Consider the following 16,976-nt stretch of genomic DNA (forward strand, 5'->3'; position numbering starts at 1 on the left):
TGCTGTAATGAAACTTAATGCTCTGGTGTTTACAGGTGTTTGATGGTAGGGACCATCTTGGATTTGTAGCCGTTGATATGGTCAAATTTGGATTCGAGAAAATCTTGCGTTTTTCGCATGGGGAGTTGACTTTGACATAAGTCCATTCCCGTTTCTATTTTTCTTCTTTTGGTTAAAATGCGGTTCAACTCCATGTATTTTCCATATATTTGATATTTAGTCCTTTTACTTCTATTTTAAAGAATTTAGTTGGTAAAAATCCCTATCCAACCCCTCCCAATTTAGAAATTGAGTAAATTGTTCCCTATAAAAAATTAGAGCAATTTAATCCCTGCCAATTTTGAAAGTGAGCAACCAAGGACAATTAACCATTGTGTTCATCAATTGTACATCATTTTTATTGGTATAATAACAAATTTAGCCCTTAATGTTAGCATTTTTTTCAAATTGATCTTGATTCTAAAAAAAAATCAACAAATTTAGCCTGAACTTTACAAAATTACACAAATGTTGCAAGCTAATTTTGTTAAATCAATACCACATTGATAGAATGTCTAAAATTTGAGACTTAAACTTGTTATTATACCATTCAAAATTATGTAAAATCGGCGGAAAACATTAACGCCGAGACTAATTTTCCTTGATTGCTCACTTTTGAAATTGATAGGGATTAAATTGCTCCAATTTTTTTTGAAAGGGACCCATTTGCTCAATATCGAAATTGAGAGGGACTAGAGAGGTATTTTTACCGACTCATTCCATTTACTTTTGAGATTTAAAAATGCAAAAAATCTAGTTGTTGATATCATTAAAGTTATTCAATTTGTTACAATGTCAATTTTCTATTACATAGCTAACAAGTGATATTTCAAAGTGCCACACCAGTGAATTTAATGGAAATTTTTTTAATAGTATTATTAATTAAACTTAAATTATTGAAAAGTGCTTTTTAGTAGTGCTTCTGAAAAGAGCGGTAGAAAAGTCTGTAAAAATATGTGTTTTGTTAATTTTTAGTGTTTTTCATTATTGTCAAAAATCGTGGTTGATTGTTAAAAGTCTTTTAAACATGATAGTGGAAAGTTAAAATTAGTTAAATTATATGATATTTAAATAATTTAATATAATAATACATAAAATATATAAATAATTCAATATAATGATACATAAAATATAATTTAATCTAATTTTTATATAATTTTAAATAGTTATATGAATAAATGTATTTTGATAATTTTCGCTTCCAAACGTAAAAACCAAAGGCAATTAAATCCTAGCTTTTGTGTTTGGGTGGAAAAGTATTTTTCTATCGCTGTTTTGACCCCAAAAATCAAGTGTTCGGTGAAAAAAGAAACAATAAATTTAGCTGCGTAAATAATTTTAAAATTTTCATAATTCTTTAAATAAAATCTTTTGTTTGGAGTTAAATAGCAAATAAATAGAATAATTTTCATGCTATTTTTTAGACAGGAAATATTAACTCTATTACAATTTAATCTTATTTATTTATTTTTATCATAAAGATTACATTAATCTATTTAATAATTGATTCAGTCCCTATAACAGAGGGACCTATCAAACATTTTCACCTTTTATTGTTTTATTTGTGGACCACAACGAAACAAGATCATTACTACCTATATATTTTTGTGGGCCCATAGTTCAACGAACGGCTACGAATTAATTAATGTGATTCAGGTCCGACAACTAAATTCATTATTTTGGATATCAAATGACAAAATGATAAGCGTGTTATCCTTTTACCCTCTTTGTGATGACTTTTTTGGGGTCTAATTGTGTTTGCAAATCCCTCTACTTTTTTAACTTTTAAAATTTAACCCCCAAACGTTTAACTCTGAGAAATTAGAAATTAAATTAATCCATGTTAAAATTTAACTGTGACATTTTAATATTCAGAAATCTAATTTAAAATTTAAAATTCAGTTGATAACACATTCAAATTTTTACATAAATCAATTAACTGTATTATCAATTGGATTTTTTGAATTTAAATTTTAAATAAAAATAAAAACTAAAATTTCAAAAATCTAAAAGAACTCTCAAGCATAATCAGACATTTTCTAGATTATAAAGATTTTACATTAGATTTTATATAGACTATAAATCCTTGTAATATTCATATATTAAAAATTTAATCCTATTTTATTTCAAGATATTTAGTCCTTTATTTTTCAAATTTAAAATACAACTCAAATGGGGATAAATCCCAAAACTATACATGAACTATGATTTAGTGTGTAATTTTACATATGAAATTTTATTTTGATCTAATTCTCGTAAATTATTAACATATTTATTAATATAACATCATTTTATGTTTATGTATTGCATACATAAATAATTATATTTATCCAATATAAAAATAAATTGATATATTTATTTCTTTAAATGTGCATCATTAAATCAAAATTAAAATTAAAATTTCAAGTATACATTTGAACCATATTTATTTAATATTTCAACTTTAATTTTAAAATGTGAAAAAGCTAAAACATGCAAACTAAAACATTAACAAAATCGCACTTTAACATTGATTTAATTAACTGATACAATTTTTTTCTCTCTAACTCAACTTACAAAAAAAAGTAAGCTTGATTATTACTGCTCGAAAAACTAGGAACTATCAATATGGCCTTGAGCTCACTTAGAAAAGAAGGAAAAAAGATACAAAAATTATGGGGATCCTTGACGATTTGATTAATTGGTCCCTTCAATTATAAAAATAAATCTCCTCATGGAAGACAAAGCATTGGGCATTGACAACCCACTTCCTGTCTCTGAATCTGCCATTAATGTGAATCTTAGACCAGTATAAGACGAGAGTTGTACCTTTTTTTACCCAAATAAAAGCAGTCAAACTGAACCATAGGTACGGGTTTGAGTCCCACTTCAGGGTTCAGGCTGGTTCATTCTCATGGTGTCGATCATCATGGAGAGGACATGAATTTATCTTATGGCGAATCTCCTCCTTCTATATCCTTTCGTGGGGGTTGGACCGCCAACTTTTATGGTTCCACCTGGATTTTGCTCTTCCTCGTCACTTGTTTCATCGGATCTCCATCTCAGTCCCTCGTTTATGTATCTGTCCTCGAAAGGCCTTTGTTCATGACTACAAATATGCAAAAATAGGAAACAGTGTGACAAGATGATATACCAAAATCCTTCCCCACCTGTGGCTTTTATTGATATATGAGACTAAATGAAAGAGAATGGTCGATGAAACCAGAATCTTTACCTCCAATTGACGACATCCGTTAAGTCTTCGTTAGGAGGCACAGTCCAATAGCTGTCATCTCTATTTGATTGACCCCTCTTACCGGAAATATTTGAAGGCAAGTTATTTGCAGAACCTTTTAAACTATAGTTACTGCTAGGCATGGATACAGGATTAGCTGTCACTCTTCGGGAATACGGAGGACTTGTATTGTGAACCTGGTTAACAAACCCGTTTTGCTCTCCCACTGAAATGATTTTATCAGATTGTTTTTCTTGTAAATGTCTGATCGGGAGCTCTCTTGATGAACTCTGACTGATTCCGTTCAATGGTGTAGCATATGTGGGACTTACACGATGGATTCCAGGACTTGAGATGCCTTCAAAGTTGAAACTTTTGCCAACTTCAACATTTGATATGGTTTCTGGACCTACAAATAATCTCCCATGGAGAATTGATAAAGACCTGTGGTTACCAGCGCCAACATGAGAACCGTTGACATACCCCCCAAATATTTTAGGAATTTCAGAAACTGCTGGACTTGAAGTAGTCAAAAGATCTGGTTGTAGAAGAATAGAATCAGAAGTGGAAGGAACCAACAAAGGGGCTGGTTCTGGTTCTTGCAATTCGGGAAGGCCGGATCTTGCTGGCATTTCATTCTCTTGACCAAAAGTAACCCCTATATCAGGCAACGTTCCGGTCTTTACTTGTTGCTGCAAGACTTCTGGTAGCAATTCTAAACCTTTATCCTATCGAAGAAAGGTAAGCAAATTAGTGGATTCATTATAAAACACTACTTACTAGCAGTGACCTACAAACTTCGCCAAGCACAGAAAAGAAAGTTCATTTTCTTCAGTTGAACCATAAAGATTAAGATCCCCCCCCCCCTCCAGCAAAGTTTAAAGTACTTACAACCAATGCTTTTCTCCTTTGACGACAAGATTCCATTCTGGATAAAACTTCTAGAAATTCTTCATTAACAGAATGAGTTGAAATGAAGTCTTCTTCTAAGGTCCGAAGTTTAAGACTGACTTGATATGCCTCAACGTATTGATAGCGCTGTATTAGTAACAGAGAATGAGCATATAAGCTTTTGGATCCTTGGACCATCCAAAAATGAGCATTATAGAGCATCCTTGGACCATCACAATGAAAATGCAAGGCATAAGCATAAGCCAAGAAATCAACAATATACAGCAATCAGAATCCATTTTACCCAATAGAGCCCTAATCTAAATGTTACACGATTGCATGCTGTATGTATGTCAGTTACCTGAAGATAGAATACAAGAAGGAGACTTCCATTAGCAGAAGAAGGATCATCAGTTGCACAATCTAACAGGCATTTATGAATATATTTCTCCTCATCAGAATTCCATGGCAACTCTATTATTCGATCTACCAAGTTCCTCCGAATACATAAACAGCATAATTCAGAGACCAATATTTCTGTCCAGTCCATCCAGCACCTGCATTGGCCATCCTCACTTGGACCATACTTGAAATTCTTTTCCCGGACTTTAGTACAGAGCATCCGCTGATATGTGAATGCTTCAGTCAAAAGCCTACATTCCACTTTCACCCAAACAACAGTCACAGCCTCACTAAGCGAAACCAACTGTGATCCATCATCACGACCAGACCAGCGTAACACCATGTGAGCAACCTCGGGATTCTGCCGTTCTAACAGAACTCGTGCAATCTTAGGATGAGTTGTTGGGCCAGATATCTCTGGAAGAAGTTGAAAAGATTCCTAAGAAATACGATTTAGCTAAAAAAATCAGCATGTGAAATTATAATAAAAGTGTGAGAGTATAGCCTTAAGGACAAAAAGTAGTTCTTTACTATTATACCTGTAAAGCCTCATCTGTGTGATCGTCCAAAAGACAGAAAATGAATGATTCGAGTAATGAATGCCTATTTATACCAAAGGAGGTAGCAAAGTCATCCACAATATCTCTCCATTCTTCTTCAGGCCTACTCCAATGCCGATCAAACAAGTAATATACAAACTGCATCTCAATTAAGAAAATCAAAGGAATTTGCGCAACTGAAAGCATGTCCAATCAACAGAAGCAAACCACATCAAAAAGAGAAGGATACAATTGCTTGCTTTGCAACCACCAAATCAGAACTACCACATAGAAAGAGGATGTCCACAGCAGCCTGGAGACTTTCAAATGGGTAACACCCTCTCAATCCCTCTATTTTAGACCGAGAAAAGGAGGAGCTGTCCTTCAGTAAAAATGCAAAATATGACTCTTCTCCAAGCTCCTGATCACATGCTTGTTCGATGTCAAGGTTTGCTAATGCATCTTCAATGAATAGAGAGCCATCCTGTCTAGTGGAGTCGGCTGAGCGATCGACTACATCAGGCCATGCACGTGCAGTTGCAGCCGATTTTCTTTCACGGACAAGATTATGCCAGGATGTGAAATTAGCATGACGAGACCTCACATGTTCCAAGAATTGGTGCCTTATACACCACATTATGATCTCAAGATGCTGAAAATTTTATAACAGTTGTTGCTCTTAAAAAGATGCTAATATATGGTTAAATATCTTCTTAATTGAATCAAACCTGCTTCGTCTTCAATATACTCTCTTGAAGGTGATGCAAGTCATGGAGCTGTGCCAAAGGACGACCCTTGAAAGATGATTCCAAAACTTCAAGAATACTGGATAAGCTAGCCAGATATGCTGAATATTTGTGAAGCAAACCTAAACTCTTTTCCATTTCTCCTACCTTGAGATAATCTGATAAAACGGTTAGGGAACACCCAATGCACATGGTATAAACAAAAGTCATAGTTCTCAAAGAATTCCACAAACTATTTAAGGATACATATCTGTTGAAGTTCTGTTGTAATATTTTTAAACTTCCGCTTGACCCAATCCTTGACAACCTTCTCATCCAGTAGCAAAGCAGTGATAGCATCACTGGAAACAGCAGTTTCATCCATGCATATATCTGTAACATCTGTTGTTTTTCCATTAAGGTAAACATGGAGTTCTACCAAACAATCACAACATCAGTATTCGGCATGTGTTTTTATAAAAATATAAACAAATCAATATGCCCTAAATGACTAAATCTAGACAAGTAAAAGGATACAATGACAAACCAAAGAAACCAAGTTATTCTCCAAGGAGACATCAAAAAAAGAATAAAGACGTTGAACATCAGCATTCATTTGATCATCTCTATCTTCTTTATTTTGAAAAATATCACCATATCTTCTAGAAATGAGGCCAGCGTCTATGCACTCATCGAACAGGCGTAGCTGAAGTCTGTTGTTACCACTCGCCAATGGTATTCTACAAATCGGACAAAGATCACATCTTTGACAACACTCGGCACATAACGAGGCATGTCCGCAAGAGTTCAACACATACTTCACGTAACGCCCACATCGTCTTAAGTCTCTAGTTGCTCGACAGTATTCGGTTTTCGCCTCATTGAATAACTCACTAAGGTCAACAGATGCCAAGTGTTCTAAAGCTTCCTGAAATTTAAACTAGACATTATAATTTCGTAGCCTATTCTAAAGCTATACAACAATTTATTCAAAATTCACCTGAACTTTTAACCTAAAACAGAATTATTTACAACAAAAATGTGAACTTAATAATAAACTAACCAATTCTATGTAAGCAAATGTGTTCTTAATTCCTTAGAATAGCACCAATGATAGTACAAAATTAAAAATAATATGAAAAAAGAAACTAAAAGCCGAAGAAAATGAAGGAGCAAGGGTTTTTGGAGTTGGAACCTGAACGGCACGGCTATTGAAGTTGGGTTGATGAGCTGGTGATCTAACGGTATGGCCGTTACTGCCGGAGCTCGAAGGATGAACCGGACCGTTGATTTCATGTTTCTCCATTTTTCCTTTTCTTTTTCCCAGTTTTTATGAGGATTTTCCTGGGAAAATTGAAGAGGTGATTTTGAAAAAATGTGAGTGAAGTTTGAGTCTGTGAGTGTTCGACGGGGGGCTTAGGGCGAAACGAGCGGAAAATTAAAAACTAGGAAAAGTAAAAGTTTTCTTAGATTTTAAAATGGTCGAACTTTTATTTTGGTCCCTATATTGTGTTTAAATTTAAAATTTGATCTTTTAGTTTTCTTTTTAATGTTATTGATTAATTCGAGTAATTATTCATATTGAATAGATTTTTCTTAAAAGCACACTTTCTAATTATGATAGAGTGATGGGTTCAAAAGATATTTTAAGAATAATTTTTGTTTTTAAGAAAATATTGTCATTAATAAGAAGTGTTTGATCGCTATTTGAAGTTTGAGTTTGACAACTTTTTTTTATCTTGGAATTTGATTTTTTTTTTCAAGTTAGATTTTGAGCTTGATAATTGTTTTCATATTAGGGATTGAATTAGCAATTGTTCCTACATCGGAGTTTGAATTTTTTTATCTAAGTTAGACCTTGAACTTCACAATTATTTTTATATTAGAGCTTGAACTTGATAATTGTTCTCATATTGGGACCTGAACTTTGGGGTTTTTAAAGACAAACTTAGACAAAAAAAAATTCAAGCCCCAATCTAGGAATAATTGTCAAGTTCAAGACTAAATTGGACAAAAAAAATTAGGATCCAATGTGGGAACAATTGACAAGTTCAAGCTCCAACTAGTGATTTAACCTTTAATAAAAACCATAAATATATATAAATATATGACACATAGTACAAATGATAAATAAGACACTACAAACTAATGCACATATACTATGTCTGCAAAAAAATCCCAAGTGAGGAGAAAGACAAACTAACAATAACCGTGGCACTCAAATAATTCAAAAGCAAACCAAATATATATCACATTGATCAAATTGTTAAAAATTGCATTTTATTCATGCCATCATTAGATCAATCTGACAACGAACTCCAGTCAACAAAAAACCATTGCCAAGGGATCTACCACGTCAATGATGTACAAAGGGTTAAGTTTCATATGACCTACCATTATCTTTATCTTGAAAGTCCTTCAAGAATTATTCCTAATAAATCTAACGATTGATTTCAAAAAATAGAATGGACAAGAACCATAACATTTTTCAAAAAAATTGAGTGAACAAAATAAAAACAAAGTAAAACAAAAATCACCATAATTAAAAAAAATGAAACTAAAAACAAAAGGGTTAATATTTTTAAAATTACACCGATTAAATCAATAATTCTCGATTAAATTAATTTCACCTCAGTTCAATTGATTCAATAATTTAAATTAATAATTATCATAAAATATTCGATGAATCAAATAAATTATTAAAAATTTATAAAGAAGTATTAGAAAATATAAAATTCGATTGGTTAATTTTATATATCATAGAAAGCGACCCTAGAAACTCAAGGTTCCCAAGCTTTTACCATGTTTCTATCTTCGTCTTCTTGCATTAGCTTACCTGGGTAGTTTTGCAAAGGATTGGATTGATATCTACTTCAAAAAACATGAACTCTTGGATTCCATGTCGAGTGTTGAATCCTGCTTATTGGATTGATAATTCCCATAAAACTCTTCTTTTTTTCACCATAATTTGGCATCAAATTTGAGTGCCGGCAGGTTTAATTTTCTTCTATACAACTTAATGGAGGGCATTACAGATCATTTCAGCAACTTAAAAGGACTCAATTTTAGTAATATGTATTCATTCAAAAGCTCCGTTGAACAATTTTTGGAGCCTAAGGGTACGAAAAACTGAACTGAAGATGAGAAAGAATGTTTTGAACATGTAATGGGCTGAAGTCGGTAGGGGTTTGCCGACTCAGTCTTCTTCCCTCTTACTAACTCCACTATTTTGTCAAATATTTGAGAACCAAACTATTTTGCTAATTTATTTTTATCATAGAAGAAAAAACATAAAAATTAAAGAGATACAATTCTTAGTGTCATAACATAAATAGTTTCAATACCAAGTTAATCAAGAAGCGCCACTTGAGGAGAATAATAGAAAGCACTTCGTAAGGTTTGTCTCCACGCCATCGATGTTAAGTCATCAACAAGTTTATTATCCTCCCTGTGTAAACATGTTTGATAACCACATCCCACTCCTTCAAACAGTCCTGAGATTTTCGAATTAAATTGATCTCCTCATCTTTAGCATTGTTGGTCAATACATAAACAACATAAATACTGTCCACTCTTCCAAACAAGCATGAGTCCTTCAATCACACCCCACATCTCCGCTTCCCATATTGAACATGGGTCAAAGAAGTTTAGAAAACCCAACAACCCCATTCTCCATCAATCCCGTATAACACCCCTAGACACACTAGTAGAAAACTTATATGCACCATCAATATTCATTTTATATTCCTTGAGAGGTTGCTTATGATACTGTTATCAGCTAAATTCTTTTTTGTTGTGGTAAAAACATTTTTTCAATCTCTTTCAATTTTAACATTGAGCAAATTGGTCTTAGTTAAAGCAATTAATTCTTATCAATTTCAATAATGAACAATTAAGGACAGTTACAGGTTAATGCTTTTCATCAAATTAACATAAATTAGATTGATATAATATAAATTTAACTCTTAATAATTTAGGCATCCTATCAATTTGATCCTAATTTAATAGATTTAACCCATATTATTTTTGTAAATGTGTAAATATTGAGATTAAATTTATTAAATTTTAAGAATCAATATCAAATTAACAAAATATATAAACATTTAAGACTAAATTTATTATACCAATAATAAATATGAACAATTGAGGAAAAATATTAATATTGTTGTCCATGATTGCTCACTTTTAAAATTGATAACTTAATTTTTTTTGAAAAGGATCAATTTGCTCAATATCTAAATTGACAGGGACTGTAGAGGTGTTTTTACCGTGTTCTTTTTTCTTCTCTTTCTTCTTCATGAATTCAATTGTTTCAAGACCCGGATCCAGACCCTCACCCCAACAGGAAAAACAAGACCCGTCGCAGTCAATTGTTTCATTGATGTTTCATCGTTATCAATGATGATAACATACACCGGCTTTCTCTTCGCGTTCACCTATCCAGTCGCAGAAGCCATTTCTGAATCGAAGATTTGGTTTGTCAAAAACCCTAGCCCCTCCTCCTTTGGCTCCTGACCCGAAACAAAAGGGAAATTTTAAGCACACACATTTTTTTTTCCGTTTTGGTAAGTTGTAATGGGGATTTGATTTCACAGTTTTTTCTATTATTAAATTTTTTTCACTTTTTTTTTTCAACGGTTCAGATTTTAAAATATTAGATCCAATGGCTCTTTTTGTTTGAAGGGATGCAATTATTTAGTCCTTCTTGCACGAGCTAACCCTAGAATTTTCTTTATATATACGATCCTCTTTTCTCTGGCCGCAAACAAGCCCCTGGCTTCAAGTTCCCTATAGATCTGGAAATTGAATAAGGTAAATTTCGAAATCCTTCAAAGATTTCAAAATCTCTTTTATAAATTGTTTTAATTTGCTTCAAATTTTCTCTATGCAGAGTATAGGTGGGTTGTAAACGAAGCAATGAATCGCGGTCAATACCCACAATTAGTGATGCTGCTCAGTATTCTAATACTGGTCCTACTGTCTTAGTTTGCGTCTTGTCTTTTGAACTGGATTTGCCGACTTAAACTGCGTCGTTGAAGGTTTCCAAAACCCGAGCCTGCAAATCCAGTCAAAAGTTAAAACCGGGCTGAGATTTACGAGTCTGATATATATGGGAGGTATTATGTGTTAAAACTAATTCAGGTAAGCTGCTTCTTTTTCTGGTATATGTATATGTATATATGTGTGTGTGTGTGTGTGAAAATATTTGCTATAGTGGATATTTGTACAGCCTTTATTGAAGTTGAACATTATCCTGCTAACAGGACTTGTAATAATTAATGAGCTTGCAAGATGTGAGCATGATAGTGTATTTGAGAGTTTAGCTAGAGTTCTTTCCTAGTGCTATATATAATCTGAATATTTATTAGTAGTGCTTTTTATATATAATTAGTTTGTATTTGTAATTGATCAAATCTATATTGGCTTGTTCGAGAACGAGCAATCCATGGCCACGTTTCATATTTATTGATCCACACAAGTTCAAGCTCCAACTAGTGATTTAACCTTAATAAAAACCATAAAAATATGCAAATCCAGTTCAAAAGAAGCGAAGTGCCAAGCACATTCCTGACTCAATCTCACTCACAGGTATGGTTTTTAAGGAAGTACCACATGTTGATTAATAACTTTTATTGATGTGCTTGAGACTGCTTGGGGAATTCCATACATGTAAGAGTGTCATGTACATGTAGGAATTATGTGCGTATCAGAACTTGCATAAAGTAGAGCTTGTCCGTCATCCCTTTAATTTCTTTGACGGGCAGTTTATTTCATCTCTCGCAAACTATAAACTGATACGACCATTAATATTCATTTCTTTTATTAATTCTCTGGGTTACAGGTAAAGATCATACTATATATATATATATATATATATATATTGGCCAGAAATGTTTGTACTTTCTTTTTAAGCAAATTTTGAACTTGGATTATTTTACCTGAACATCAATAAGCAGACAGAAATGGTTGGAACTTAAATATTTTGATTTTTATGTCTTATGATCCTTTCATGTCCTTTTTTATGATTCTTAGATTGTACATTCGTTCAAGGAATACATGGAGGATTTTAATGAATTGGAATGAAATAAAGATGCGCGCAATTGTAGAAATATCATAATGTTGTTTCAACATTGTTTGATCGATTCCACTTGTTTGTAAGAGGCCAAATAAAAACAATAAATATTAGACAAATACACACACAAATGTCCTGAGTAGGAAAGCTGTAAATTTCTAATTCTCTGTCTAATGCTGTGTACTTCCCTACTTATTTGCAGGGTCATCATGATGCTGATGCTGTAAGTTTTGGCGTGTATATTTTTTTAAATTCAATTTGCTTAGATTTGTGTCAGATCTAATTCTCTTCTGCATATAGGTTGCTCTGTATATGAAAGACTATTGGTGGTGGTTTTGAATTCTGTAATCGGTCAGGTAATGGCTGCAAGTTGATATTCTATTATGTTAATCTACAGTTATAATTTGATGTTTACATTCTTAAACTGTCAGTATAACAATCTTACTTGTAAATATTAATTATGTTTTCTAGACGACAAGATATATGATGATTTGGGTGAAGGCACCAGTGGTGCTATAGCAAATCCACACAATATGGAACTGTCACAAGAGAACACCTTTACTGTTGATCCTGTAGGTTTTGGCGTGTATATATTTTTTAAATTCAATTTGCTTAGTTTTGGATCAGATCTGATTCTCTTTTGCATATAGGTTCTTCCGTCACTGCTGTGTTCTTCTGATATGGAAAACTTTGGTTATTTTGGACTCTGTGATCTGTCAGGTAATGGCTGCAAGTTGATATTCTATTATGTTAATCTACAGTTATAATTTGGTGTCAGCATTCTTAAACTGTCACACTATAATAATCTTGTAAATATTGATTATGTTTTCTAGACAATGAGATATGTGGTCATTCGGGTGAAGGCACCAGTGAAGGCACCAGTGATGCCAGAGAACACCTGTACCGTTCAAGGGTACAACATTTATGAACGCAATTCTAATGTGCTCACTAGTATATTTCAAAAGCACCCTCGTATTGATAACAAGTTTTTCTATTTAGGTGTGCAGATATTCAGAACTCATTACCTGCCGTAGCTGAAGTTCACCACAACCCAGTAATGCATGGCCTCACAAAGAAGTCGGCCGAGGCAAAGGGCAAGAGATCGGTCGAAGAGATAAAGGACGAAGCTTATATCAAAAAAGGCAAAATGAAGGTGGTGAATGACAACTGATTCAAAAGAAAATCGACTGATGTTGCTGAAGAAACCAAGGTTTATATAATTGCTTATTTTCTTTTCAAAAGATTATGACTTTTAAATGAAGTCCCAATGTGTTTATTGGGATGTTGATGAACTGAAGATACAAAGGTGTGTTTTTGTGTGACGGTTTGTGTGTGAATTTTCTGTTTATTATCAGGAGTCTTCAGTATTGTGAACTCCATGCTCCTCGTATGGATTTTTTTTCTTCTTCGAACTGGATTATTTTCATTAAGAGTTCAATATGTATGTCATGGTTATGTTAGATATATTCTTATAGTTATCAAACTGGAGTTTTAGCCTTTAAATTTAAACAAAACCACCAACTAGAGATGGAGTTAGTTGCCCAAACCCGAAGGGGCACCTGAAATTTGGAGGTTTGGGCAAAAATGTCCTGAGATGATGTTGAAGAATCAAATAGGCTTTAAAGCATTGGGTTTAACAGGGGTGTAGACAAGGGGCAAGTAGCGGACTTCTCCTTGAAGAATGGTAAAATTGTCTTATAGTTCTTTAGAAATTTATGAAATTATAAATTATTATAATAGTAAAATTGCACTTTACCTTAAAAAATTTATGATTTATCTCTATACTTCCTAGAGTGGTTTTTTGTACTTCATCCCTATTTAATAATATCTTATAAGAAGGACAGCCCAATGAAGCATACTTATTTTGGTTCATTCTAATGCATTTGGGTCCATTGGACCAGCTATTCCAGTACTTAAAAGCCTTAAAAACCTGACCTTTTTCAAGCAATTCGATACGAAATAGAACCCAATACACACTCATATCGAACGCATATCTTAACAAACCAAGTAATGATAATTACATATAAGCCTGACATGAGACGCAAACAAGTTTTTTTTTCCTTTTATTTAGGGGTTAGTTTTGGACACTCAACAAATGTATTATTTTCTGCTAGAATTTAACCTCGAATTTTTGTTCAGCCTTCACAGAATTTAACTTTAATAAAGTTTGAACCCACATTTTATATGGCATTGATGGATAAAAATATTACCACTTAACTAATACTTTCATTGAAGGTGCAAGACTGGATCAGATAACCTCCCCTCTACACTTTTCAATTACAACAAGAACATAAGCAACAATCTTCAATGTATTAGCTATTTATACATAAAATAAAATACAAAAACCCTCCAAAGCTATTCAACTATTTACCTTGTAGAGTTTCTCTTGGTTTGACCACTTGATCTCTTAATAGAATCAATCCTTTCAAGCCTAATCTGTTCTCTAACTTTAGCTATAAATTCATCAGCCTTTTTATCAACATCAGATCCTCCATCTATACCTTTGCTTGGACCAACAGCTTCCTCATTGTTTTCACCATTGTTGGTACTTGAAACAATGCATGTTTGGCCAACAATTTCATCTTCATTCTCACTCTCTGTACCATCATCATCATCACTAGTTTCCATCCCATGTTCAATATCACCATCAACATAGTCCCTTTGTGTCAATAATGGCGGTGGAGGCGGCGGCGGTGATGGAGACCTGTAACTTGTCTTGTTCTTCACTATATCACCATCCCTTGACCGCCATGGAATTAGTGAAGGAAGAACAACGCTATTCTCACCATTATTGACCTCCTTAACACTTGATGATTTCAAGCTCCTAACAGGCAAAAGCAAAGGCTTTTCAATTTCACCATCACCTTTCTTTTTAGCTACCAAAACAGTAGGTAATTCATTCCTATAATATTGACTACTCCATATCTCGACCTTACTCTCGTCAGACCCAGACATGTTTTCAGCTTCATCATCGAAAAACGACGATACCTGAAGGAATCTAGACACGAGACACTGTACATTATCGAACATGGACTGGTTGTTGTTGGGTTCTGTATCGGTTTCATCGTTTCGTTGACTAAAAAGCCCGTAAGAAACAGCTATGCCGAATAACAACAAGCGGAGAAGCTCCCAGCTACGGTTCAACAGGGTTTGGTTGATGAATTCAGGTGCTTGTGAGGGAAAAACTGGGATTATAACCAAGAAAATGATGATTACAACAGCTTTTTTGTAAAGGAAACTTGTGTTGTGCTTGTTTGGGTTTGTTTGGTTTTGTTTTAATAGTTGATGATGTTTGGTGTAAGAATCAGTTTCTGCCATTGAAGAGTTTTGTTACACGATTGCATGCTGAATGTATATTTTACCCCATAGAGCCCTAATCTAAATGTTACACGATTGCATGCTGTATGTATGTCAGTTACCTGAAGTTTGAATACAACAAGGAGACTTCCATTAGCAGATGAAGGATCATCAGTGGCACAATCTAACAGGCATTTATGAATATATTTCTCCTCATCAGAATTCCGTGGCAACTCTATTATTCGATCTACCAAGTTCCTCCGAATACATAAACAGCATAATTCAGAGACCAATATTTCTGTCCAGTCCATCCAGGACCTGCATTGGCCATCCTCACTTGGACCATACTTGAAATTCTTTTCCCGGACTTTAGTACAGAGCATCCGCTGATATGTGAATGCTTCAGTCAAAAGCCTACATTCCACTTTCACCCAAACAACAGTCACAGCCTCACTAATCGAAACCAACTGTGATCCATCATCACGACCAGACCAGCGTAACACCATGTGAGCAGCCTCGGGATTCTGCCGTTCTAACAGAACTCGTGCAATCTTAGGATGAGTTGTTGGGCCAGATATCTCTGGAAGAAGTTGAAAAGATCCCTAAGAAATACGATTTAGCTAAAAATAATCAGCATGTGAAATTATAATAAAAGTGTGAGAGTATAGCCTTAAGGACAAAAAGTAGTTCTTTACTACTATGCCGGTAAAGCCTCATCTGTGTGATCGTCCAAAAGACAGAAAATGAATGATTCGAGTAATGAATGCCTGTTTATACCAAAGGAGGTAGCAAAGTCATCCACAATATCTCTCCATTCTTCTTCAGGCCTACTCCAATGCCGATCAAACAAGTAATATACAAACTGTATCTCAATTAAGAAAATCAAAGGAATTTGCGCAACTGAAAGCATGTCCAATCAATAGAAGCAAACCACATCAAAAAGAGAAGGATACAATTGCTTGCTTTGCAACCACCAAATCAGAACTACCACGTAGAAAGAGGATGCCCACAGCAGCCTGGAGACTTTCAAATGGGTAACACCCTATCAATCCCTCTATTTTAGACCGAGAAAAGGAGGAGCTGTCCTTCAGTAAAAATGCAAAATATGACTCTTCTCCAAGCTCCTGATCACATGCTTGTTCGATGTCAAGATTTGCTAGTGCATCTTCAATAAATAGAGAGCCATCCTGTCTAGTGGAGTCGGCTGAGCGATCTACTACATCAGGCCATGCACGTGCAGTTGCAGCCGATATTCTTTCACGGACAAGATTATGCCAGGATGTGAAATTAGCATGAATAGTGTAAAAGTAAATTATACCCGAATGGGAAAAAACCACAGGTAGAGGAGAAGAAAATTCGTTATGTCGAATTCGAATTAATTTACAAGCTTATAAATAGACTAAACCTTATTCTAAAAATAAAATAAAAGAAATATAATTCTATAGTTTATTTTATTTTACCACTGTATTTGATTTAAATAAGTATTTGGGTCACTTAATTCTAACAATGAGACCTCACATGTTCCAAGAATTGGTGCCTCATACACCACATTATGATCTCAGGATGCTGAAAATTTTGTAACAGTTGTTGCTCTTAAAAAGATGCTAATATATGGTTAAATATCTTCTTAATTGAATCAAACTTGCTTCGTCTTCAATATACTTTCTTTGAAGGTGATGCAAGTCATGGAGCTGTGCCAAAGGACTAAATCAATATTCGGGATGTGTTTTATAAAAATATAAACAAATCAATATGCCCTAAATGACTAAATCTAGACAAGTAAAAGGATACAATGA

At 33.8% G+C, this 16,976-nt stretch overlaps 3 protein-coding genes and 1 long non-coding RNA gene across 4 annotated transcripts; 1 reads left to right on the plus strand and 3 right to left on the minus strand.

Moving 5' to 3' along the window:
- Positions 1–2,526: 2,526 nt before the first annotated feature.
- Positions 2,527–7,238, minus strand: LOC105789283 (E3 ubiquitin-protein ligase HOS1). The gene is made up of 10 exons (XM_012616604.2): positions 7,006–7,238; positions 6,348–6,738; positions 6,078–6,212; positions 5,814–5,989; positions 5,336–5,737; positions 5,086–5,244; positions 4,506–4,985; positions 4,145–4,291; positions 3,254–3,981; positions 2,527–3,127 (listed from the first exon to the last, which is right to left on the minus strand). The coding sequence occupies exons 1-10, from the start codon at positions 7,114–7,116 to the stop codon at positions 2,965–2,967; spliced, it is 2,892 nt and encodes a 963-aa protein (XP_012472058.1). The 5' UTR covers positions 7,117–7,238; the 3' UTR covers positions 2,527–2,964.
- Positions 7,239–9,496: 2,258 nt separating this feature from the next.
- Positions 9,497–13,347, plus strand: LOC128031892 (uncharacterized). Its single transcript, XR_001132261.2, has 7 exons — positions 9,497–10,622; positions 10,702–12,106; positions 12,184–12,239; positions 12,355–12,455; positions 12,534–12,603; positions 12,717–12,796; positions 12,883–13,347. It is a non-coding gene; the product is annotated as an uncharacterized LOC128031892 (long non-coding RNA).
- A 762-nt stretch (positions 13,348–14,109) lies between these two features.
- LOC128034596 (uncharacterized) lies at positions 14,110–14,913 on the minus strand. Its single transcript, XM_052623229.1, has 2 exons — positions 14,255–14,913; positions 14,110–14,152 (listed from the first exon to the last, which is right to left on the minus strand). Exons 1-2 carry the CDS (start codon positions 14,911–14,913, stop codon positions 14,110–14,112), a joined length of 702 nt encoding a protein of 233 aa, XP_052479189.1.
- A 238-nt stretch (positions 14,914–15,151) lies between these two features.
- LOC105789286 (E3 ubiquitin-protein ligase HOS1-like) lies at positions 15,152–16,867 on the minus strand. The gene is made up of 5 exons (XM_052623232.1): positions 16,823–16,867; positions 16,686–16,746; positions 16,134–16,474; positions 15,884–16,042; positions 15,152–15,782 (listed from the first exon to the last, which is right to left on the minus strand). Exons 1-5 carry the CDS (start codon positions 16,865–16,867, stop codon positions 15,159–15,161), a joined length of 1,230 nt encoding a protein of 409 aa, XP_052479192.1. The 3' UTR covers positions 15,152–15,158.
- Between the last annotated feature and the right edge of the window lie 109 nt (positions 16,868–16,976).

This window comes from Gossypium raimondii, chromosome 2, assembly GCF_025698545.1.
Source record: "Gossypium raimondii isolate GPD5lz chromosome 2, ASM2569854v1, whole genome shotgun sequence".
Lineage (NCBI taxonomy): Eukaryota > Viridiplantae > Streptophyta > Magnoliopsida > Malvales > Malvaceae > Gossypium > Gossypium raimondii.

Excerpts from the sequence above, each read along its gene's own strand:
- LOC105789286 (XM_052623232.1), bottom strand. The coding sequence starts at position 16,867 with ATGACTTGCATCACCTTCAAAGAAAGTATATTGAAGACGAAGCAA. Across the intron at positions 16,475-16,685 it reads GGAACATGTGAGGTCTCATT|ATGCTAATTTCACATCCTGG; the intron begins GTTAGAATTAAG and ends TTTACACTATTC. Across the intron at positions 16,043-16,133 it reads TGGTTGCAAAGCAAGCAATT|TTTGTATATTACTTGTTTGA; the intron begins GTATCCTTCTCT and ends ATTGAGATACAG.
- LOC105789283 (XM_012616604.2), bottom strand. The coding sequence starts at position 7,116 with ATGGAGAAACATGAAATCAACGGTCCGGTTCATCCTTCGAGCTCCGGC. Across the intron at positions 6,213-6,347 it reads GGTTTCTTTGGTTTGTCATT|ATGTTACAGATATATGCATG; the intron begins GTATCCTTTTAC and ends GAAAAACAACAG. Across the intron at positions 4,986-5,085 it reads ACACAGATGAGGCTTTACAG|GAATCTTTTCAACTTCTTCC; the intron begins GTATAATAGTAA and ends CGTATTTCTTAG.
- LOC128034596 (XM_052623229.1), bottom strand. The coding sequence starts at position 14,913 with ATGTTCGATAATGTACAGTGTCTCGTGTCTAGATTCCTTCAGGTATCG. Across the intron at positions 14,153-14,254 it reads ACCAAGAGAAACTCTACAAG|TGTAGAGGGGAGGTTATCTG; the intron begins GTAAATAGTTGA and ends GTAATTGAAAAG.